Here is a 26,394-nt window from a genome sequence, read left to right as displayed (position 1 = left end):
TCTAGATGCTCCATGCTAGTAAGAACATTAGGACCAACATCACAAGTCTTAGATATTCTGCCATCACTGCCCTTCATTCTAGTGAGAACATCATGACCATTATCACTAATATTATCAATTCCTATTATTGCATCACTTACTCCATCGATCACTTCATTTATTTTTCTTTGTGACCCCATCTGATTGTTCTCAACACAAAACAAGTCTACTATACCAGCTTGCCTTAATACTTACTAAATTTGTAGCACTTGCGGATGAAGGTTCTAGGTGTTACTACTGCTCAGTTCATCTTAGAAGAATGAGATGAAGTAGACAAAGAAGAAAGAGATACGTCACCTCTAAAAAATTTCTTTGACCTTCAACGAGATGATCGCTCTATGTGGCCTCCTTCCCCTCTACATCTCTGTCAACTAGTGCATGCCTTTCTTTGACAACACCCTCTTCTTTGATGGATAGATCGACCTCTAGTTCTTGGACTTCGTGGTCTTCAACTTGAATTGCAACCTTCGGGCTTGTTGTGGATGAATCAATTCTTCTACAAGAAGAAGAACCCAGATGACTACTTTGTACATGTTCTCGCAGCTCCGCTACAAGAGGCTCATGCGAGTTGTCACATAAAAACTCGACAAGGATGACGAGGTGATTAGGCTTCATGATTTACTTCAATGGTCACAGCAATCAAGGGAGTAAAGCTACATGCTTTATGGGGTTTGAGCCACAAATGGCTCAAGATTGGCTCAAGATCGACCTCGCCACTCCAGGTTTTGAGCCTCACATTCGGGTTTTGAGCCTCAAATGGCTTAGGACTCGGATTGGTGAGGTTACCACAAGCACTATTTGGGACCCGGTTAGGAGCCCCTCCTAATGCCAGGTTTGTCCAAAGCACTCTTATATGGTGAACACTAGTGCTATTTTCGACACCTGGAGAGACGTAACAATAGAAGAGGGAGGGAAGGATAGAGAAGATGCCTTGGCACCCTATGGGCCCAAAAGCCTTGTGAATGTAAAGAAAGGGCAGCCATGGAGGGAGTACAGCTACATTCTTTATGGGGTTTGAGCCACAAATGGCTCAAGATCTCAACCTCACCACTCCAGGTTTTGAGCCTTAGATGGCTTAGTACTTGGATGGGTGAGGTTAACACAAGCACTATTTCAGACCCAGTTAGGAGCCCCTGTTAATGCCAGGTGTCCCAAGCACTCTTATATGGTTAACACAAGTGCTATTTTCAACACCCGGAGAGACGTAACAATAGAAAAGGGAAGAAAAGGATAGAGAAGATGCCTTGGCACCCTATGGGCCCAAGAGCCTTGGGAATGTAAAGAAAGGAGAGTGCAAAAGGGAAAAGGGTTGGCCCTCCCTTTAAAAGGTGACTTGTATAAAAGGCCAAATGGTTAACTTTGGTCTTCATTGTTGTATGCACAAGTTTGGAATACAAGCTCCCTCTTATCTTTCAAGAGTGTCTTTGGGTGTTCTCTTGTTTCCCTAGTAGTGCCTTTGTGTTTGCCACTCCATCCCCCTTCACTCTCCTCTTCCCTTCTCCTTCTCCCTCCCTTCTCCCTTCTCCCCCTTCCCTCTTTCTCTTGTGGAAACACATTGCAACAATCTGGGAGCCACTTGAGTGACACATGTGGATAGCTTGTGCTTTGCATTGCTCTCACAAGGAGTAGCTTGGAGTGGAGGCTCCATTAGCATTCCTTCAAGATCCCCCGACATGTGAGTAACCATTGAGACTACACATCTTTGGTGCCGCTGCTGTCGGGGAATCCAAGGTATGCTTTTGCATTGCATTTGCCTTCTCTATTCATTTACCCATTGCACATTGTTCCAAGCTTAACTTGGAGCCTTGTTAGTGGAGTTGTAGGAGAGGAAAGAGTGAAGGAGTGTATGTTTGGACGTAAAAGAGATGAAAACTGTCATTTTCTATTGGAAAGCATTTTTGAGCATGGGAAGATTGGTTTTTATGTTTGTTAGTGTTTTGAACTAATAGGAAGGTAGTTTATAAGATTGCTAAGGTGTGTATGATAGCAAATCCTAACAAAAACATGGAAAAATGGAGATGGAATCTCAATTTCGAAATGGTTCTTGAGGGTTAGCAACCCAACTTGTAGAAATCTCTCATTCATACACCCAAAGTTGATGTTTTTGGCTCTTTTTTGTTTGTATAGGTGGTTTAGGTAGTGCATAGCACCCATAAACACTTAGAGCCAGCACAAAAACTCAAAAATTGCCAAATAGAAGTCGACAAAATTTGTGTTCCTAGACATTTCCTATCCCCACGAGTCATCGCCATAGCATTAACCTGCCGGTCCATCACCATTGTGCTATCCCTAGGGTCAAATAGCCGTTGACCCATTGGCTTAGTCCTTATCCTCATGACATAACTTCTAACTACCATCTAGCCCGTCGCCTTGATTAATACGTGTCAGAATTAGTGATCTTGCTGGTCTAACAGGCGTTGACCCGTGGCCTTGAGCTTATGCCCATGATCCATTGCTTTACTGTTGTCAACCCCATGCCCATCGCTATACTCACATCCCATCGAGACAGATAACCTGTCAATCGACACCCAAGGTCTATCCCTATAATGGCTCCATAAACCCTCTGGTGTCATGCTTCAAGTGCCAGGGGCCACATTTCTTAAAGGTCTGCCCTTACAGGGGTCTTACCCTGGTGGTTCCACCAACGACAAGCCCTACACCTTTGTGTGTTGGTTGTGGAATAGAACATTTATTCAAGGATGTCCCTTGAGAAGACCAGAAACTCCAGTCACCGTGCAGTAGCCTTAACTTGCTAAGTATTGAACACGGTCAAGTAGCAGCAGTACCCTTGAAGGTCATCACAAGGATGCAGGCCAAACCCATGGTAGGGCAATGAAGAAACAAGCAAGGAAGTATAAACGCTCCTGCCACAAAATCTTGAGGTGTCTCAACAACCTCAAACCAAGTCCAAGAAGGCCATACGAGTAGGCAAAGGAGCCGACCAGGTGCTCATTCAAGATGGCTTTGATGAGGAGATAGCCACCCTCACCAGCTCCTCTGCCTCCGAAAAAACCCCCTCCCAAAGTGACCCGGCTGTACCTCCATAACCGGATGTAAACAAGCCAATATAGGCTGGAGGCCTTGCACCACCACCTCAATATAAGGGAACCTATTTGGACCCAGCCCTGGAAAAATAGTATGTAATAGAGGCTCAAGACTTGGTATAGGAATGCAAGGAAAAGTTCGAGCATAGACTCAAGGCTAGCAGAGGTTTGGATACCATCCATCCAGTTTACTTAACCACTCATAGAGGAGCAAGGGTGCTAGAAAGATTAGAAGAAGAGGAATGTTCCAGCTTCAATAAATTAGAAGCTCCAAACTTGATGCAACGGATGTCCCAAGAGGAACCAATATTGCAGAACTTACAAGAAGGAGACATTTACGGTTTTATGGATCTGCTATCAGTGGGTGGAGAGACCTCTCAGGAACCATGCAATAGCGTCGGGTTGGTTGCCTTCCTCTCTACCGATGTAAAGATGTCGATTGCCTCCTTGTTAAGAGGGAATCCTACCCTTTGGTGAGACCTATCAAACTAGATGTACGGACAATTCCTCTTATATGGTTAACACAAGTGCTATTTTCAACACTTGGAGAGATGTAACAATAGAAGAGGGAAGGAAAGGATAGAGAAGATGCCTTGGCACCCTATGAGCCCAAGAGCCTTGGGAATGTAAAGAAAGGGAGAGTGCAAAAAGGAAAAGGGTTGGCCCTCCCTTTAAAAGGTGACGTGTATAAAAGGCCAAATGGTTAACTTTGGTCTTCATTATTGTATGCACAAGTTTGGAATACAAGCTCCCTCTTATCTTTCAAGAGTGTCTTTGGGTGTTCCCTTGTTTCCCTGATAGTGCCTTTGTGTTTGCCACTCCATCCCCCTTCACTCTCCTCTTCTCTTCTCATTCTCCCTCCCTTCTCCCCTCTCTTCTCCCTTCTCCCCCTTCCCTCTTTCTCTCGTGGAAACACATTGCAACAATCTGGGAGCCGCTTGAGTGACACATGCGGATGGCTTGTGCTTTGCATTGCTCTCACAAGGAGTAGCTTGGAGGGAGGCTCTAGTATAGAGAATTTTGAAGTCCCTTGTATAATTTTAAAATAGCAATAGTCATCTTGACTTTAGACTAAGATCTAGAAATGTGCATAAGGATGTGCATATTTTAGAAAGGAATCAGCAATAGAATCCTTCTTCTATGTACCAATGGAGCATCTTCCTCTTATTCGGCATTCCTTCAAGATCCCCATGACACGTGAGTCACTATTGAGACTAGACACTAGTCTAAACCGGACTTGCTAAGATTGAGTCACTATTGAGACTAGACACCTAGTCTAAACCGGACTTGCTAAGATTGAATTTTGCTCGTTGATCATGCGCCTTCTTCAACGGTGGCTACTACTCCACACCTGTGCAACTCCTCAAGCGAGCTCATGACTGAGGCACTTTCAAGGAGGCTCTCAGACTCCACATGCCATCTCCATCAAGTTGCATGTAGCAAACTCTAGCAAACAAGCCACACGTGACCTCGACACACACAGCGACTGATAGACCGCCAATGGGCACCAACGCAATCTCTGAGCTCCTACAATCTTCTGTGGCTCCATCATCGACCTTCAAAGCCTTTCCACCCATGCGTCAACCACCATGAGCCCATGCAAGCTATCGGGCTACTCTACTTTATTGCAACAACAATAGCAAGCTCCATAGTCGACCATCCATAGCTATCAAATGCCCACAGTTGCCATAGCCTTCTCTGCATCGCTACCTCTTGTGCCCCCTACAACAAGCCCCAGCAGCCCCTACAGCGCCAACACAACCTTCATCTCCAGCAAAGGCGCTCTTGCATCTCGAGCGACTCCACTACGAAGCTCTCTCTGCTTTCTCCAAGGTCTCAGACCTTAGGAAAAGCCACATGGCAAATAGGACGAGACCATGGTTTAGTTTTGTTAACTCTAGGTTTGGTTTAGTGGTCTTTGGTCAGGTTTGCCATGTGGTAGATAAGACCTGACTCTAGTAAGGTCAAACATAGCCATGGTTAGGTTATGGGTTAGTTAAAAATGCCTACTAGGAAGATTATTGTTAGTAGAGATGTAATCTTTGCTGAACATTCGGCTTCTCCTCTTGTGGACTACAGGGCTAAGCCAGAAGTTTACATGTTTAATGCGTTTGACTCTTGGTTACTTCTGCTTCCCTCAGAGGAAGACTTTGACCAGCAACATGAGCCTCTTGTGGGCCCTCCAATAAGCAATGATCAGCTAGCACCCCATGCTGATTTGTAGGTTCCTCTTCCAGCACAGAATGATCCCACTATTCATGATGCAGTGATTGAAGAAAGAGCTGTCAATAGACAACAACGACAAGTTCCCAGATGGCTTCTTGACACATTGAGGGACATCAAACAAGATCAACCTCTTGCTGCCTGGACACGATTAGGGAATAGACATATGCATGGTCACTTTCTTGAGTTTGCACTCCTTGCTATAGCTTGCAATATGCTTTTGACAACAAAGAGTGGATGGATGCAATGAGAGCTGAGCTATAATCTATTGCCAAAAATGACACATGGGAATTAGTAGATCTACCTCCAGGCAAGCATGCCATTGGTACCCGGTGGGTCTACAAATTAAAAAGGAAATCTGATGGCAGCATAGATCAACACAAAGCGTGTCTTGTTGCAAAAGGGTATGCCCAACAACAAGGCATTGACTTTGAGGAGACCTTTGCTCCCACTTCCAGGATTACTACTATTAGATGTGTCATTGCCATTACATCCCATCACCATTGGCAAGTGCACCAGCTTGACATCAAGACTGCCTTTCTTCATGGGGATCTACAGGATGAAGTTTATGTGACACAACCTCCTGGCTTTGAGGTTGTTGCTCGGTTGTTGGCTCTGAAAATAAGGTATGCTGGCTAAGAAAAGCCCTTTATGGTTTGAAGCAGGCACCCAGGGCATAATATGCTAAAATTCATGCATACTTACTGTCCCTTGGTTTTCAGAATAGCCCTACAGAGCCCACTCTTTATGTCCGTGGGAGTGGATCTGATTTTTGTGCTGATTTTATATGTGGATGACATGCTGATCACGGGCCCTGATACTCAGCATATTGCAGCTTTCAAGGCTGATTTGCAACAAGCTTTTGAAATGTTAGACATGGGACAGCTGCACTATTATTTGGGCATTCAGTTTGCTCATGTTGAGGGGGGTATCATGATGTCACAGTCCAAGTATATTGGACAGCTCCTTGATCATTTTCAGTTTGAGGATTACAAGCCAATATCTACTCCAGTGGACCTTGGCTTCAAATTTTCAGCTCATGATGGGAGCCCACCATGTGATATCACTCTTTACCAGTAGGTTGTTGGATGTATCATTTACTTATGCCACACCAGACCTGACTTACAGTAGTATGCAGTATCCCAGCTCAGTAGGTTCATGCACATGCCCAGTTCACAGCATTGGCAGGCAGTGAAGAGAGTCTTCAGATATCTCAGAGGCACTCAGGATTTAGCCCTCTTCTATGGTGATCAGGGTTCATGTAATGCATGCTTACACGGATAGTGACTAGGCATGTTGTTCCGACACCAGAGTGTCACATATCGGCAACTATTTTTTGCTTGGTAGTGCATGTATCTCTTGGCTCATCAAGAAGCAACCCGCAGTTGCACATCTAGCTGTGAGGCTGAGTACATGACTGGCTCACCGCTATAGTAGAGTGTGTTTGGCTTTGACAGTTACTTATAGATCTTGGTATTCGCCAGACATCCTCCACTATGGTCTACACTGACAGCCAAGGTGCTTTGGCCATTGCGCGTAATCTAGTGTTTCATGCATGTACCAACAAGCACATTGAAGTTCACTATCATTATGTTCAATAGCGGTTGTCAGCAGGAGACATAGAGTTGTCCTACCTTCCCAAAGAGGACAACATAGCAGATATGTTTACAAAGGCACTTCCTCATCCCAAGTTTGAAGTCTTTCGACAGGCTTTACACTTGGTTTCCTTTGTTACATGATCTGGCATACCTTGTACATTCATAGGTGGCTACATCCTTTTGGATGAACATGTGCCACCATGACCAGAAAATACCAGGTATTTTGAGACGTTTCCAGAATACCATGGAGGGGGGTTTGTAGGCCATACCATGGAGGGGGATTTGCAGGCCATCTTCTCCCAGTTGTATTGATGCCCTCTGGGCCCTGGTATGTGCCATGTAGCTTTAGTTATTGGCACTTAGGTCACCTAGTACTTTTAGTATCTTATGACACCTAGTACTAGTGTACCACTAGGACACTAGGTCCTAGAATTCTCTTTTATAGTACTTTGTACTTTCATTTTCAACTACTAGTTGATGTGGCGGCTTCCACTTCTTGCTCCACTCTTGTGCATCCTTTTGCTTCCGTGAGCCTACACATGCCTCTAAGCTCTCCTCTACTCTCCTCCAAGCACAACTGTCCACGCCCGATAGCCACGCATTGATGGTCGTCGCCCAAGCCGTAGAGTGAGTGGAGGAGTACCGCAACAAGGCAAAGGAGCTGCAGCTCTTGGTTACCAAGCTCAAAGACAAGCTCGTTGCAATTGAATCCCTGGTCCAAATCTTCATGGACCAGGTTGACAAGGCATAATCCCGCCTCTGCACTTGCGATAAACAACTAGCACAAGCCAAGGCGCAGCAAGCAAGAATCCAAGAGGGATACAACCAACAAAACCATACCCTCTAGGATCTCTTAGCGCAAGAATGGGCACTGACCATTTCTATGCAGAAAGACAATGAGTGCCTGCATACCTCTGGCTGCCCAAAGGAATTTGCATTGGAAGACCGTGAGCAATAGGAGTTTCAAATGTACCGAGAGATCTCCGCACACTAGCCACGTATACCCTCACCCCATGCACTGTCCCCCAAACCCTCTAGATGCACTTTGACGCCCTCCAAACCATCCTCCGCCGTAATCCTGACCACTGTCGCCCCATTCTCACCATGTCCTACTTTTCTGTGCTCACCCAATTTTGCTCAACTTCCAGGTGTAGTGTCGGGTCATCATGAATTATCCTCAACTTCCAGGTGTAGTGTCGAGTCCATGAATTATCCTCAAGATGATGACATGATGCAGCTAGCCAAGCCTGATGAACTCAGCCCCTAGGTCTGTACTCTTGAAAGCCTTCAAGCCGATATCAATTGGATGTAGACCTATGGCCAAGCCTCTGTGGTTTAAATGCAAGGGCATCTCATGGCATCCCGCTCCACTGCCTACCATCCCCTTGCCATAATTATACTATACAACTGGGTGCTACAAGCTCTCTAGGACTCGCTCTAGTCCTTGGTCAGTTAACTCTTTCGCCCCACTTGCCGAGATCCCATAGCCGCCCCCGATTAACCCCGCCCAACCCACCCAACAAGCACCCCAATGCGCCCCACCCCACTTCCTCGCACAAATCTCCCCGAACACTCCTCCAATGCCTCCAACACCAGCATTACATAGCATAGGACCTCCCAATCCATTTCATCCAATGCCCCGGTCGACTTTTCGAACGAAGCCCTTAACACGCTCCTCAAGTCGGCACATTTTGTACATACGTCCGTTGACACGTCGCCCACAGGGATTGCTGAAGAGGACCCAATGCCTATGGAAGACAATGATGTTCTTCGCGATTCTAGTCGAAGACAACGAAGTCCAGAACTAGAGGTCGATCTATCCATCAAAGAAGAGGGTGATGTGCATGAGGTGAAGGGTGTTGTCAAAGAAAGGCAGGCACTAGTTGACATAGATGTAGAGGAGAAGGAGGCCACATTGTGGAGACCCGATCTACAATCCTTCCAAGAATAGTCCGACAACGCACTCATGCATCACTGGAAGAAACATCTCAAAGGCTCCCGCCTCCACCTATATGAAATCATGGAGGTCCACCCCTTTACACAGTTAATTACCCAGTCCTTCAATGACTGGTGCGGACACATCCAAAATGCACACGCGGAGGCTACCACCTCTCTCACGATGCTCCGGTCCCCCTCACCGATGCCGACACCAACCTCCAACCTCATTGGCGCATTCCTTTTTTGAAAAAGGAGTAATTTTGGCACTACTACCATAGTGCCCATGTCGATAGACGAATCCATCCCCTGTACATGCCCATGGAATGTTGCTGGACCTGAGCCTAGTTCTGCGAGCTCCAACAAAAGGACCCCAACATCTTGTACAACTTTCCGAAGTACAATTTTCCAAAGGAAATGACACAGGAAGGATTTTGCTCCACCTCCAGTCACTCAATGACACCTACAGCTCCATCCTCGATCCCATGATCATTGCAGCGGTACACTTCAACCGCCTTATTCTCTTACTCCTCCGCGATCTCCCCGTCCACAGTTAGCCGATTAACGACGACAAGCTCCACAATCTCAACAACCAGATTGTCTTCAACCTCGACATCAGCCCCACTCAGTTCTGGGACCTTTGCCTCTACCTATCTTCGAGTCCGCAATCTCCATGGCCATCACATCCGCACGGAGGACATGCATGCCACCCATTTTTGTAAGTTCTTCTCGTACCTGGCCCAGATTACTCCCCGCCAATTGGACTGCTACACAGCTCAGACGGTCCTCTCCACCTATCTCCTCCAGCACGGCTCGGCTCAGCAACAGGAAGGGGGGCATGTTAACATCCACAGAGTACAGTGGCAGAATGCATGGTAATGAGTGATTAGAGGTGATTAGGCTTCATGATTTACTTCAACGGTCACAGCCATTGAGGGAGTATAGTTACAGGCTTTATGGAGTTTGAGCCACAAATAGCTCAAGATCCGACCTCGCTATTCCAGGTTTTGAGCCTCACATCTAGGTTTTGAGCCTCAAATGGCTTAGGACTCGGATGGGCGAGGTTAACACAAGCGCTATTTGGGACCTGGTTAGGAGCCCCTCCTAATGCCAGGTTTGTCCCAAGCGCTCTTATATGGTTAACACAAGTGCTATTTTCGACACTTGGAGAGACGTAACAATAGAAGAGGGAAGGAAAGGATAGAGAAGATGCCTTGGCACCCTATGGCCCAGAGCCTTGTGAATGTAAAGAAAGGGAGAGTGAAGGGTTGGCCCTCCCTTCAAAAGGTGACTTGTATAAAAGGCCAAATGGTTGACTTTGGTCTTCATTGTTGTATTCACAAGTTTGGAATACAAGCTCCCTCTTCTCTTTCAAGAGTGTCTTTGGGTGTTCTCTTGTTTCCCTTGTAGTGCCTTTGTGTTTGCCACTCCATCCCCCTTCACTCTCATGTTCCCTTCTCATTCTCCCTCCCTTCTCCCCTCTCTTCTCCCTTCTCCCCCTTCCCTCTTTCTTTCGTGGAAACACATTGCAACAATCCGAGAGCCGCTTGAGTGACACATGCGGACAGCTTGTGCTTTGCATTGCTCTCACAAGGAGTAGCTTGGAGTGAAGGCTGCATCGGCATTCCTTCAAGATCCCGACGACACGTGAGTCACTGTTGAGACTACACACCTAGTCTAAACCAGACTTGCTAAGATTGGATTTTGCTCATTGATCATGCTAAGACACTTACCCATATTCGAGGGTAGTGCGCTCGGCATGTTGTGCCTCTGGTTCTTCAATACTGTCCACACTATCTCTTTGTTTTTTGGATTTTGATGCCTATTCTCTAAGAGCTATAACATTTGTGGCTACCTTGAGAATTGAAGTAACATGAAACCTTAACGTGAACATCACATGACAATCCTTTCACCATGCAACCCATTTATTGCTTGATCTAAGTGTAGCCCTAAGTTGGCACCTCTAGGCCTCTCCCTGGGAGTAAATAATGTTGACGTTGCTACTGAAAACACATGCTTTTGGATTAGAGTCTATTGAGTGTCCTATCATAGCCCTCTACAACTCCTGGTAAAGTATAAGTTGTTGTTGCGGCTATTGCCGCACGTGCACACATGATTGTGGAGCTCGTGCAGGCAATTTATCTGCTGCGTAGTAGAAAACTAGCGAGAGCCGTTGCCCTCGATGAAGTTGAGGGATGCCCCAAGATAGGTGGAGTTGACAAAAGTCACGGCTGTCTAGTTGGCACTGAGTTGTCGTTGGGTGTGGTGGCTCCCCATAAGAAGAATAAGAAGAAGAAGAAGAAGAAGAAGAAGAAAACCAGAATGCGTGTTGGCCTGCGTTCGAAGGTCTAGAAGAAGCGAAATTACGGTATTTTTTGGTATTTTTAAAATCATGCATGGTCGTTAGCGTGTTTATTGTTGATTGGTAGATATTTTTATCTGCGGTTTACGGTCCGTAGGTGGTGAGGTCAATGGGTGTTCTCCACTTGTTGTCGCGCCCAATGGGTTTCCTACATGTGGCGAATCGCATGGTCTCTTTGTCTTTCTGTTTTCTCCATCTGCTCCGCTTGCTTGTCGCAATACCATTACCTTCATCATGTGGGCTAAGGAATTGGGACGAATCGGTCCTCCTGTCGCCCCCTCGGCTGCATCCCAGATCTGCATTACGAACTCAAAAGTCTCTCGCCATAGTTGTCCGTCAGGTTGTCTTCGCAGCAGCTAAGCAACGGCTTGGTGCTACAACCTTCCAGTGGAGGCACCTCCAAGGAGAAGAAGGGCTGCTTGTAATCAGAGAAATCTCGCCTTCCATAATCTGGGAAAGCGTTGGAGAAGGCGATATTACTTGCTTCGTTGCATTGAAAATTCAGGCTGGGCGCTGCCGGCACGTTCGGGGACTAGTAACCGATGCAAGCATGGCCTGGCTTTCCTGTGGATGCGCTTCTTGAACACTCGGCAAACAACCCAGCCATCTTCATGTAAAATACATGCATCTATATTAGCTTTTTCTACGTCTCGGACTGGGATTTGAGGTATAGTATGCGGTGTCAATTCTCTTCAGCTGCTGTGAAGAGGATTCGTGACAAAATAATTTGCTAAGATACTCGTGTGCAGCTGTGAGGGACAACCCCGGCACATTTTACTTCGTTATCTTTGCCTTAGTCGCTGGAGTGGTGGGCATTGCGTCCAAAATAGCCGGCACGCACCATCTGTTCTCATGGCAAACGGAGGGCATAGAATGCTGCAGCCTCTATTGCATGGTTACTGACCCTTCTGGCTATGGGGTATGATAAATGCGGAAGAGAGTTCTGCAAATTGGATTTGCTTGTGAGCCACAACGACACTAGTAGTGGCACTTTCCAGAAAGGCACTTTCCAGAAAGGTTGAGCTCTTTTCTTCGTGTTTGGCAATTTCCATTCGGATTTCCAAATTTCTATCTTCCTCCTCCGTTTGAAAGCGCTCACAGTATGTTTCATTTTAGGCCTTATGAGCATGGTCGAAAACAACAGTGTCTATGGCGATGACGCCCATTCTGGTCTGTGTGACGAAGCGGAGAAACAACGTCGTCCGCGAACACAATCTGCGACAAGATGGTCTAAAAGTCGGGGATATCGAAGTGCCTATCAAAGCTGTTGCAGGTTTTGATAGATTTCTGCTCTACAAGTTTGAGTGTCTCTGCCTCTCATGCAAAGCTTTCTTAACCTTGCTGTTTAGTCTGCTAGATCTTCATGTAGAAATTAAGCGACAGAACTGGTTGACGGAATGAAATGAAGCTACGGAAATATCATGTCTGAGAGCTTCGATTTACTACTACTCCACTTTCATCTCTCCCAGGTTTTGCTCCCTCGCCTTCCTCGCCTCATTCCCTGCTTCCTCCGTCTTTCCCACCAGTGTCGATTTCAACGACACTACTGTCTTTGATACCGTCTCTACTACCGATTGCAAATACCCCGTTCCTTGCTCCCCCGCCTCCCCAGCTGCTCCTCTCGTTTCCTTTGCCTTCCTTTGTACTGCCTCCTTCGCCGATTGCGCAACCCCCCTCGCCTTCTCCTTCGCTTCCTCTGCTGTCCCCTCCGGTGCTCCCTTTGCTTGCTCGCGTCCCCTTCCACGCCCTTGCCTTCTGAGAGATTGTGTCTGTCACGGATTGCACGTAGCCTACCCCTTGGTCTTTCGTCTGCACTGCGCTATCCTTGGCTTTCTGCACTCCTTGGTCTTTCGTCTGCATTGCACTGTCGTCGCTGCCTTTCGGCACATACTCACTGGTACTATCTCGCGCCCTCTGGATGGTATCTTGCGTGGACGTTTCTTGCTGCTGCTACTGCTCCTGCTGGACTCCTGCTGGATCTTGTCTGCGTGTCCTCCTGCTACTTCACTTTGTATCTTATTTACACATTTCATGGTTCGTGCTTCGCTCTAGTGTCTAAGAAACTTTGCTAACGAAGGACTGTCATAACTTTGTTCCTGCCTTGACTCCGTAGAAAAAGAACATGGACGTGAAGAAAATGTGCAACCGAAGCGTCACAAAACGATAAGAACAAGTGCATTGAGGGTATCCGAATACTATCGCCTTGCATTGTCATAGTGTTGTGTTGCTTTATTATACAATTTGTCCCACGCTTTTCTTGTGTTTCCGCTGCGGGATTCATAAACTAGACGTATGGGTTGTTCTAGATCTGGGCCCTCCAATGACAAACGCAGTCTGAGCGCTTGCAAGGCAACGGTTCGTGTCTGCCTCTGATTAAAACACGCTTGCCAACCCTTGCGTCCCAACCAAGGAGCGCGACCAAGAGAGATGGGTGTTGCTAAAAATCCGGGCACAAACAAGCGAGTGAAGAAGACTTTAAAAACAGCTTTCCATGCTGCTGCCAAACAAGCATGCGATGAAGGTGAGGCTTTGGTTTTCGCTCTGGTGCACCTAAATTAGTAGTCTTACTTCTTTACTTAGTTCTTTTTTAATTTCCTATCCAGTGCGTAATGTGCTTCGACACAAAGAATGCAATACCTTTTTAAAGTGTAGAATAGAGATAGAAATAGCACCACCCACAACCGAGGAGGATATGAACTCAGAGACTAGCGATGATTGAATTGTTAATAACGTCTTGAAGTTTATTTCCGAAGCAAAACTTTTTCCAAACTCCTCTATGCAGTAAACATCGTTTGTAAAAAGAAACACCTATGATTGTCCTATTGGGCATTGTGTTTTTTTAAAAGCAGTTCAAGAAACCATTCTATTTAATAATGTTTGCAAGTACTTGAAGCATTGTAAAGCTCACTCTGTCCACTAGCAGCAATGGATTTTGCTTTAGTTATTGTTGCGTAGAAAAAGCGAAACATGAACAAGGCAACTAAGCCCAGAGTTGTGTCTTGCAAGAGTTGGATAGCTTTCTAAATCTTCAAGCAAAAAGTAATTAAAAAAGAACAAAACCAAGTCACTGAGCCCCTTTCTTGCCTTCAGCTACAACAACGTCAAAACCCAGCCAACAACAGCATGCTCGCAATGCCACATCAAGCGCTGCAAGGCAAATCGTAGACTCTACAACATCAGGATAGCCAGGCAATTATGGCAGCACCTGCACTTTACAACAATGCGAACAGCTTACAGATTTTGTTGATACATGCACTGTCAGAGTTCGTCCCACATCGCTTTGGTTTTGAAGGCAAAGTCCTTGCAAAGTACGAGACATTTAAAGCCAAGGATGCTACATATCCTGCCTTCATGCAAGTCGACCTAACAAACCAAGAGTGTGACCAAGCAATTACTTTGCATATTCCACATGCATTTGCACCTCAATTCCGCGATGTATTGCAAGTGGATGACTTCACCAGGGTAGAAGGCCCTTCTGTCAAAAAACGATGCTCAGGAGGAGGAGGCACTTCATCTTTCTCACTATGCCTAGATGCAACAACATTGATATTGAAAGGAGAACCAATCGACGGCAACATCTCGTTTATCCTTGACAATGTCATACGTGCTTGCATGCCCAACACAACATACCAACTAGAGACTCTTAAAGCACCTTTCACGTCAGTGATCGACACAATTGCATTTGTCATCATCAAAGTGGATTTGGATGGCCCACCGATAGACCATATTATTGTCGTAGACGGTCCTAATCTTGAGGATCGTGCAACGGTACACCCACATCGGTAAATAGTTTTGTGTTGCTAAAGTAATAAATTTCGACCTCCGAATGACTTTCGCAAACTATGTTGCCAGTTGTCATTTGTCGTAGCAGATAGAAGGCAAACACTTGCTCAGCTCATCGAGGAGTTTGTTGACGAAGGCATTGTAATGTACGTGGCCAAGAACATCTCAGACACGAGGGCCCGACATGCACTAGGAGTATTTGACTTTACCATTCTTGAGACTGCTCCACAAGGCACCTTGCACGTAACTCTAGAAAATGCGTACGCCCATCAAGTCTTGCAATTAGGATATGGAAAGAAGGCACATGATTATCCTTGCAACAATCGCACGTATCTTTCCAGCTACATCGAAATATAACATCATCGCTTTTGTTTTCCCTAGGTTGCTGGTGTACTCCATTTCGTAGGCCTGAATAATCCATTGGTGGAGTACCACTGCGACGCTTACAAAGGACCACGAGTAAGCCGAGACCTCGTCAGGTTGTACTGCCTACAGTTGCGACAGCGTGCAAATAATTTTGCAAGTACCATGTCTGAAGGGATGCGTCACATTGCGAGATGGTAATGTGGTGGCCTTGCAGCTCCGCGGCACACATGTAGATGAGGTCTTGAGTTTGCACTATCCATTTCTTGAATTTCATAAGTGAAGTGTCGTTGCAACAAGTTCAATGTTGGCAAACAAACACCTGGCGGACGAGTTCATGGTCAATAGTTTGGGCTACGTAATGGACTTTGTGAGGGCTGGTTAGTGGAGACACAGTGCGCAGTTCACATCGTTATGTACACATGCTTGCCTGTCTTGTTTTCATTTCTAGCTTACCCTAGTTTTGTCTTACTCTACTGTACATAGCCTTCTCTAGAGGCTCCATAGGCTACTCTTTGTACAAAGCTATGCATTGTGAAATTTAAAAAAAAAAAAACATGTACAGGTAACCAAAAAGTTTGTAGCTCGCATTGGTTGTTAATAGACTGTTTAGACACCAATGGATTTAAACATTGACATTGCATCTAAGAGCATTGATTTTAACCTAGACTTTCTTTCACGATGCTCGCACAACACAAATGCATTGGCCTACCTCCACAACTTCTACTCAGCTACTTAGCACACTGCAATAGCAAACATAGTGCAAGAAGCTTTCTCTGCATTATCTTTTGGACCGGACTTAGCAAGCTACAGTTCCCAACTCAGCCAAAATGCCGTCAGCACGGATTAGGCAAATGAATATGCCAGTTTTTACTCTGCATTACACACCTACCGTCTGAGGCTGTATTCCGAAACAACACACTCTCACATTCTTTATCTACAGTGACGACACCCTAACCACTTCTATGGAAGTCCAAGGGACACGAAAGAAAAGCACATGCTTGCTCCTACTGAATACAAAAACAAGACCACCTACAATTTTGCCAATGCTAAACAACAAGGAGAAGCGTACATACCAACCATGGGCCATGCACGAAGAGGCTTCTTTACTTCGCCTTATGCACGGCCAAGAGAGCTATTCTGCTAGAGAAATAGCGCAGCTCTTCCAAGCGCAACAACCTACTAGCACACGCTCAACGGCGCAAATCTGCAACAAAATATACAAGTTGCGAAACAAGGAATACTGCAAGGGCAACAAGCATGCAAGCAGAACAACCACCACATCACATATAGCACTGCCAGTTGGTATAAGCGAAACCATTGTTAACGAGGACCAGGTGACAACAACGCACAATCGGCCAGAAAAAAGAGCCATGAGTAAAGCAACCAAGGCATACCTTGCCAAAAGTGACGACACACCGAAGCATGCATGCAAATATTATGGGTGCCTCACCTTCGAAAAGAAACTAAAGCGCTTGAATATTGCCGCACAAGACTTCGCTAATGTAGAAAACATTGTGGCAACGGACGTCCTCCTGGATAGGCATTGTGTGTGCTCCTTATGTCATAAACAAATCCAAGAAAAACGAACACCTACTTTCTCAAGAAAGAATGCACAAATGTCCCTTAGAACAAAGCACATGAGTGCTCTTAACAAAGTAGAAGAGTGCCTAATTTCTATCAGGATACAGTTTGCACAAATAAGGTAACTGTCATACGAAGGGCAACTTGGTCTTTAAGGCAACGTGGTGAATGTCTTCATAGACGATAGGGCTCATCGAGTTCTTCCACGATTCTTGAGTGAGGCTGCAACAGTCGCAGTGGCAATTAAGAGTACAACCACCACAACAACACAAAGCAACTATAGATGCGCTCGATAGATGCGCAAAATAGCGGACGCGTCTATAGGCGTTGCTTAAAAAAAGAAATTACGGGTGCTTTTAAAAGCGTGTTTAATAGCGCATCTATTTACGCATGTATTATCTCGTCTACTAGCGCATCTACATTGAGAAAATACGGGCTCGTCTATCACTGCATTTACCAGTGCGTGTATTTGCACGTGTATAGACGTGTCTACATTGAGAATTAGGCACATATTTAGACGCAAAACAGAGAATACAGAAAGTGAGATTTTGGTGTACATCACTGCTTTCCAAACATTGCCCATGATTACCAAAGCACATAATTTTAACAAAAACATCAATGCTTTTTTGCACACCCACATATACAAAAATTAAGTGAGGTGAGGAGAATGAGACAATATGTAAAACAGTTTTGCCAATATCAATGATGGGCTACAGTTCAATCTCATCCTCAATGAGATCAACCTTTGCCAAACTATCTACTTCAAAATCCAAGCAAGTGTTTAAATCTACAAATACATTTAACCCACTACTACTTGTGCTACTCATGTGCTCATTGAAATCAGCATCACCAATGGTAGGCTCGTCCTCACGGGTTATGGCCTCAATATCTGTATCTCCTATCTCATGATCATCCTCCTCTCTCGTATCACGGTCATCATCACCTCCATGGCCATCATCATCCTCCATACACTTCATATTAGTAAATGTACTATACATCACTTTGGAACGTGGCATAATAGGTATGACATGCCACCATCTATTATTATCCACCATTGGTTGATAGACAACCTAATTCAAACACAAATACAATCATCTTATTTTCCTTGCATCGAAGGTATCAAATATTTAAAAGTGAGTATTTTTATATGTGTGTACAGTACCTGTTCACATTGTTGCAGTAGTACTAGTGTGTCTTTCTTACTTTGCCAAAACTTTGTGGAGTCAATAGTTACAAAGCCACTTGCATGGCATTTGATTGTTGCATTAGGGCCTCTTTCCACCACGTCCTTAAACCACTTTACATCCAAAACATACACAAAGAAGCATCAAAAGTCAAGCTTAATAATATCTTGGATTATGCCACAATAATCATCCATGGCTCCATTGGCTCCCTCAAAGCTAGCAATGACGCCGCAATCTTGTGTATTTCTCTTATCATCAATTCGTTGTGTTCGAAAATGCTTGCCCTCACACCATATAGCATTAAACATAGTGCACTACACCAAGACAAAATCAATTAAATAAGCAATCTAAATTATTGAAAGCTTCTAACTTATGCATAACATTCTATATACCGACCTTGCTCATGCATCCCCTAGCATACTCCCATTCTTCCATTGTGATTATGCATCCCCTCGTCTTTCTCTGCTTTCTCCATTTCGTCAAGTAGCCAATCCACATGAATATCCTTTGGAAGTCCTCTTAGATACTGAGGGTATGGCACACAAGATCCGTGGTGTGTACGAAAGAGGGCCCTTTCTTCTTGTCTTCTTGCCTTTGCATCCTCATATCTTGTCACCCATCTTTTCATTACATCACTATTAAGCACGCAATAGAGGTTGATATTATTAAGTAACTCCGTGTCTATTACTTTGTTGCATCCTTTCCCTTGAGGCACAATAGAGGTCATCCTTAGGTCTTCATCATCTCTCCATAGTCGTGGGAGAGAGCTATCCACATCAACAAGAAACTCAGAAATATATACAAGTGACTCTTGTACCAACCAACCCTCGGCCATGCTACCTTCGGGTCTTGCATTTTGTCTCACAAAACCCTTTAAGGTCTTCATGAAGCGCTTGAGGAAGAACAACCATCGTGCATGTATAGTACCGCATATAGCAATCTCATCCACCAAATGCACTATGAGATGTAGTTGGCTTGTGAGAATAGAATGTGGAAATGTCTCCTCCACTAAACAAACCACCTCCACTGACATAACTCGAGCATTCTCAAGCGTGGTGAGATCTATTTCGTTTGAGCTCACATGCCTAGAAATGAAAAAGTACACCATATTAGCAATATGAACACCTTGCATGGAGCATTGCATCACATTTTGTATCATGTAAAGTACCTCACAAGCTCGCCCATCTTGTAAATACAATCCTTCACATCCTTTGATGCACTACGAGAAATGCTAGTAGGTAGTATGAACTGAACACACGAGGAATGGTTGATTAGTGGTTGATTAGTTGCTTCTAATTCACTCACAAATTTGAAAGGAAAAAGATATTATGCACATAAAATACTTACTTGGAGCATCTTGTGCCAATCATCAGATTTCAAGCCATATAATTGCTGTACACCTCTTTTCTTGCTCTTTGTAAAGGCCCCCTTCAAACACCTCTTACATCCAGTGGGAGTACGAATTGTAGTGATAGCTCGCTTCACTGCCACCATCTCTAGCTTTGATAACCTCCATGGTGCACGAGGTAAAAAAACACGCCCATTTGGCCTCTCTTGTGGCCAAGCTTCATGCATCCTCCCTGTGGTACGTAGATCCTCGCTTATGCCTGCGGAATCTCATGTCCCATTCAAATGTTCCCAAATGGTAGATGCCACTTTCTTGAAGATATGCATAGGATCAAGCAGGTGATTGATCTTGAGGTGGGACGAATATGGTAAACGATAAAAGATGGAGTATCTAAACAAAAGTTGAAGTTAGCGGGCAATCTTTATTTCCAGCCAATATATAGTTACAAACCCTTACCGGCTCATGCCAAGTGGTGGAGGAGTCGTGGAACCATCCCAAATTCTCATCCAATCTCCCGCAGTGAGTGATTGTGGGAGGACTTCATTACAAGGGGCAACATATCTAGGGAGAAATCGATGGTGATTCTCATAGATAACCTTATTCAATGCGTCTGCCCGTGAGGCAACAAGCGAAGGACCACAAACAGGACATGCATGGTAACCTGATGTAGTGAGACCTGAACAATAGATGCAATTAAGAGTTGAAGGTGGGTTTAGGGTGCCACATCCTTTGCCTACTGATAATTAGAAGTGCAACGCTTACCTGAACACTCGCCATAGCCTGGGAAGTCATGCATTGTGTCCAAAGTATCTCTACCTCTCGTCAATCAAAGGCTCCAAATAAACATCAGGATTTTTGACTTTATGTTTCCCTGGAATTAGAAGGGATAACATAACATGTCCTTTCTTAATCACCATAGAGGGTGGAAGATTATAATTGACCAATATCACTGGCCATACACTGTAAGAGGTGCTTTTGAGACCAAATGGGTTCACACCGTCCATACCCAATCCAAGTCTCAAGCTCCTAGGTTCTTCCTTGAAGCTTGGCCATGTGTCTTTAATATGCTTCCACGCAGGAGTGTCTGCGGGAGTTCTCCACTTGCCATCGGTTGATCGATGGGAGGAATGCCATGACATGAGCTCTACAATGGATTTGCAATGGATTTGCACTTGAACATATGTTGGATGCAAGGGATTATGGGAAAATGTCGTAGAACCTTACGAGGCACGTCCAAAGTTTTGAGATGTGCTCTATATCTTGCCTCTACACAAGTAGGGCACTCTCGCATCCTTATGTAGTCCACGAAATAAAACGCAATCGTTGACGCATGCATGGATGCGCTTGTAATCTAATCCTTCAAGAGAGGTCACATGTTGCCTTATCATATCTCTTGAGGTCGGTAATTTATTCTCCCTTGGAAGCATTTTACACAATAGCCTGCACGTGAAGACCATAAACGAGGAAAAGCATTCGAGTAATTGACCCACTAGCATAATTCATCATGTTTGCAAAATAGACTTTAAAAGCTTACTTGAATAATGCATTCAAACTTGCATTGCTCCATCCATAGATGGTTTGCAAGTTTAGTAACTCAAGGGAGGCACGTAGAACAGAGAATGTGCGCCCCTCAAACAGTGGAGTCGATGCTACGGTAAAAAGATCGTCCAGCTCCATGCTATCATTCCTCCCTTCGGATTGATGGACATATAAATCCTACACCATATCATCAAACACCTCCTCCTCCACAGCTTCACGAGGTAATGGCGGAGGGCTACTATCACCATCACTCCATGCATCCATAACGGTCCCTTCTGAAAATCCCACCTCATATTGCCGACGCTTCGCCTCCTCACGACGAGCATAGGGCAACATATGCGGGTGTGGCACTGCATTCTGTATCAAATTAAAACGGGATCATAACTCAAACATATGAACACCCATAGGTATCTCAATCAACCTTAACTCTTTAACACTTACCATGTTTATGGTCGCATCCCATTCTCCATACTTTGAGATGTGATTGAGTGTAATCCTGCGTGCACGATACATGTTTCCTCGACATCGATCACACATACATTTGATTTTTTGCTCCAACCACATTTCATAATGGTGGATACAGAGGAATTCATCCTCACTGGAGCTACTTGTTGAAGATGAAGACATCCTATAAATAAACAACCCAAAAAATTTGCTCTTGTATCAAATATTTAATCTTAAAGCTCTGTGGCGCGTCTAATACCGCACGCGCCTTTAGACGCGGGTCTGTAGATGCACAAATAGACGTGCAAATAGATGCACCCATAAGTTTTTTTTTAGTTGAGTAAACGTGTCTGTGTGCGCGTCTGTAGGTGCTTTGTCTTGTTGTGCACAACTACATCAGTGGGTTGGTGAGGCCCACAAACTATGCATGCACTGCACTGCACGAAATGCTAGAAACACCACTGTGCAAGGAAAACAAAGTGCAAATTAACATGGCTTGGCTGTAACACATTCACGAAGTCCAAGTTGCAGAAGTAACATAGAGTTAGCAAGATTGCACGCAGAGGAAGCACATCCTGACAATGACCTAGAAACAGACACTTTGGTGCATGAAATTTACTCAAGCCAGCAAGACTATGAGGCGTCCCCAATAGTAGTTGTACCATTTGAAGGATTATCACCGTTGGGGATTTTCAAAGACCCCCACTGCGAAGAACTAGCATTTCCAACACTGTTTTACGGCCACCGTTGTGCATATAGGATTCCACCCCGAACAAGCTATCAGGACATAGTCAAGTGGGAGCTACATAATGAAGACATAAGGTTTGCAATGTCAATCTAGAATCTTTCCTTCAAGACTATGAAAATTCACATACGCCAAATACTTTCATCGTTCTAGATCCGAATGAGAAGAGGGCAATTGCAAGGACAAGAACTACAAGCAAAGATAGTTGTGCAAGAAGACAAAAACATTACGAAACTACTGCAATCAAACATTGGGTATTGGGATTTCACCTCCCTGCGAACATCAGTAGACTACAAGAAGCGTTTGAAGAGAAATGTCTTTGCAATGGTTAGGCAACTAGGTGCACCAACATTCTTCATCACACTGTCGGCCACAGAAAAACGTTGGCAACCACTTCAAGCTTGCCTGCAACAATTGCACGAGCAGGGCAAAAAGACCCAAAGAACCAAGCTAGCGGGGACGCAAATGAGCTGACCAGGTCCGGCCCAATCACCATGGCCCAATATTATGTGCACAAATTCAAAGCTCTGAAAACATTACTGCGCCAAGACAACATCATACTAGGCGAAGTGCAAGACTTCTTCTTTGTCACGGAGTTCCAAAACAGGGGAAGCCAAGACGCCCATGGACTACTGCTTTGGGTAAAGGTCGCCCTAGCCTTTGGAAGCTGCAGTGACGAGGATCTAATACACTTTGTGGACAAGTACATTTCAGCAGATAGTGCCTTACTTGACATTACGTAGAATGAACTACAAACTCATAGGCACCCAAAAACGTGCCAAATGAAAAAAACTACATGCAGGTTTAACTTCCGGAGGCCACCAATGCACAAAACAACTATACTAAATCCCTTGCAAGAGCAACACAACATTCAAATAGCACAGCAAAACTACAAGTGTATATATTTAGCATTGTAGGATGACAAGAACAAAGCCCTAGACTACGACCAGTCCCTCAAAGAAATTTCAATGTCTGAGCTCCACTGAAGCAATGCACAGCAAGATCTCGTAGCCAACCATTTTCTTGAAACGGCAACCAAAGGATGTCAATACAAACAACTTCAACCTTGCTCTTTCAAAGCTTTGGGATGCAAACACAGACGTTCAGTTTGTCTTGAATCCTCATGGAGCAGCATCGTATTGCACATCATACATTGCCAAGGTTGACAAAGAAGCAGTCAACGCATTAAAAAAAGCAATAACTGAGAGCTTTGAGCATAGTGACCCCGTGAACGAGTGCATCTAAAAAATCAAAAATGCGATATTAAACACCCAACACATCAGCGCCCAACATCCTATCTTTGCCTTTCACTACCACTCTCAACTACTATGAGAGAGTTCTTATACATTAACACTAGTAGCCCCAAACAAAGATCTATGCTACTAAAACGACGTGCACAACTTGAGCAACTGCATCCAGACAACATGTACATTTTCTTTGATGACACAATCACCAAGTACAAAAAATGGCATGAGGGACTCAACGACCTTGCATTCACAAGCCAATATACAATAACCAAAGGCATACCCATAAAAAGAAAGTATGAAAAAATAATTAGATTCAACAACTACAACATCTTGAAAGACCCAGAAAACCACTACAGGGAACAATGCTTGCTTTACCTCCCATTTGGTGCACAAGAGCCCTTGCAAACTGAGGAGTTCAAAACTTGGATGTTTACAAAGCCAACAAACACATAATCGGGAAAAACGGCAGCATGTTTCAGAAGCTTCTGCCCCAAAACAACCGCTCCAACAACAGCAACACCGCAGAGACATCTTCAACATCCATGCAAACACAGTCATTGCCTGATAAATTTGACCTCGGAAACAAACCAACGATGTCGCACGCAACCAAGCCAAGCCTGCACATACAACAACTCCAACAACAACATTTCACAAACGAAACATACTACACCATGATTAAAAAAATGAATAGCAAGCAATGGCTTATGTTGGATGACACTCTACTCAAAAAAAGGTTACAGCCACAAAAACCAATCCACCTATTCATGCCCGAAAACGCAGGTGCAGGGAAAACGTTCGCAACAATACTAATTGCAGAAGCACTCAGGCGCTTCTACTCACACAAAATCATGACAGATGTCGAGCTACTAACAACACTGCTCTACTAGCATATACTGGGAAAGCAACAAGGGCAATCAACGGCAACACGCTACACACAATGCTTCATCTGCCTTTACTCATGTCCACTTACACAAGCCTCTTTGCAGACAAGCTCCAACACCTGTCAACGCAATACAAAAACGTCGAGCTATTGCTCATCGATGAAATCTCACTCGTTGGGGTAAACACAATGCTGGCAGCGGACATGCGCATGCGTGAAATCAAACACGACCACACACAACCTTTTGGTGGGGTGGACATTTTTCTCTGCAGTGACTTGTGCCAGGCAAGCCCAGTGAAAGACTCTTGGGTTTTTGCAAACCACACAAATTCAACATCTATGCTGGGTTTGTTCTGGCAATCTTACATCCACTACTACGAACTATCACAACCCATGCGCCAACAAAACATCGGCTTCCTACAAATCCTAAATAGGATCTATACAGGCTCACAAACAGACAACAACATCCAAACACTTAACAACAATCCCTTCAAAACACCTACCAACAAAGAAACCATACCCCATTTGTTTTTCACAAACAACAAGAAAGACAACCACAACGAGTATGTTTACAACACAATCAAACAAACCCCACACATAATAAAAGCAATCGACATCAGACATAAAAACTGCAGCCAAACAATAACTATCCTGATAGACCAATGAAAAACATGTGGCCTTCACTACCAACTCCAACTCAAAGTAAGAATGATTATTGAAATCTGCTCTGGAAATATCGATATCAACGATGGCATCGTCAATGGGGCGGACGATATCTTCAAAGGTAAAAGCTTTCACAGCAAGCCTCACATTGTCTGGATACAACTCAGTGAGCCCAAAGCAGGAGAACGCACTCGCTTTGAAAACAAAAAACTATACAACAACGAGATTCCACCGTCATGGATAACATTAACACGTATCACCAAGGAATTTCAGATAGGAAACAACCAGCTCAACACAATCACTAGAAAACAGTTCCCAATACAGCCCGCAGCTACCAGAACTATCCACCGTTCCCAAGGACTAACATTAGAGACGCTAGCGTTTGACCCCGACGGAATAAGAATGCACGGCCTAGTGTACACATCATTGTGAAGAGTACACTCACCAGAGCACCTCTACTTGTTATCACCACTGCAACATAAACAAATAAAGGTGGACGCAATAGTACTGCAAGAGATTTCAAGGCTACGAACAACCCGTCCATGGACATTTGACTAAGATGATTTTGAAAACAAACAAAACAAGCAAGACACGTTACAAATCCTAAACACATGATCATTGCAAGCACACCACGATGACCTCCTACAGTCACATGGCATCTTGTTTGGTACCGTGCTTTGCCTTCAAGAAACACACACAAAAAACTTGCCAGCCTTAGGTTTGCCGCAATTCAAAAACATTGCAACAACAGAAGGCCTTGGCATCACCACATATTACAAAGCGCACCTTATATTACTACATCAAAACATAGTCGCTTAAAACAAATGTGCAAGCATACTAACAACATTTCGGACACAAAACAATCAAGAAATTAACATCATAAACATATACAAATCACCAACTACCAAAACAAATACACTAGTCCGAAACATACAAGCACAAATGGACACATTGGACGTAACAAACACCACGTACGTTGCAGGTGACTTTAACATTAACTACCACGCCAATAATGCATCAACATAAAAAATCAAACAACTCATGGCACAATACAATATGACACAACGAATAACTACACCACCAACAGTTCATGGCGGTACCATTCACCAAATATGGACAAATGACTCAAACAAAAAAACAAAAATAGGCACAAACTATGTCTACTGGTCTAATCACTCATTACTATACACTACATTACTCAACGAATAAAACCCACTGCAACTCAACTACACCAACAAACAACAAAAGGCAGGCCAATTGAAGGAAATTCACCTTGTAAGTAGCTAATAATAGGCGAGTTGATTTGACGAATAAGAACGTGCCGCATGGCATCAAAGGATGTTAGAGTTTCATAAAACACTCTAGTGCTGGCCAAGTAAAGGAGAATGTAAGCGCAGATCGGACGTGCTCCCC

General features: G+C 44.4%; 1 protein-coding gene across 1 annotated transcript; it reads right to left on the bottom strand.

Annotated features, from left to right (window-relative positions):
* Positions 1 to 12,646: 12,646 nt before the first annotated feature.
* LOC147879688 (uncharacterized) lies at positions 12,647 to 14,170 on the bottom strand. The gene is made up of 4 exons (XM_087371434.1): positions 14,089 to 14,170; positions 13,839 to 13,975; positions 12,954 to 13,151; positions 12,647 to 12,850 (listed from the first exon to the last, which is right to left on the bottom strand). The coding sequence occupies exons 1-4, from the start codon at positions 14,168 to 14,170 to the stop codon at positions 12,647 to 12,649; spliced, it is 621 nt and encodes a 206-aa protein (XP_087227560.1).
* Positions 14,171 to 26,394: the final 12,224 nt, after the last annotated feature.

This window comes from Dipteris shenzhenensis, chromosome 33 (genome assembly GCF_047967505.1).
Source record: "Dipteris shenzhenensis isolate YYH24624 ecotype China chromosome 33, Dip_SZ_1.0, whole genome shotgun sequence".
In the NCBI taxonomy this organism is placed as follows: domain Eukaryota; kingdom Viridiplantae; phylum Streptophyta; class Polypodiopsida; order Gleicheniales; family Dipteridaceae; genus Dipteris; species Dipteris shenzhenensis.
This window is presented reverse-complemented; position numbering and strand designations above follow the sequence as displayed.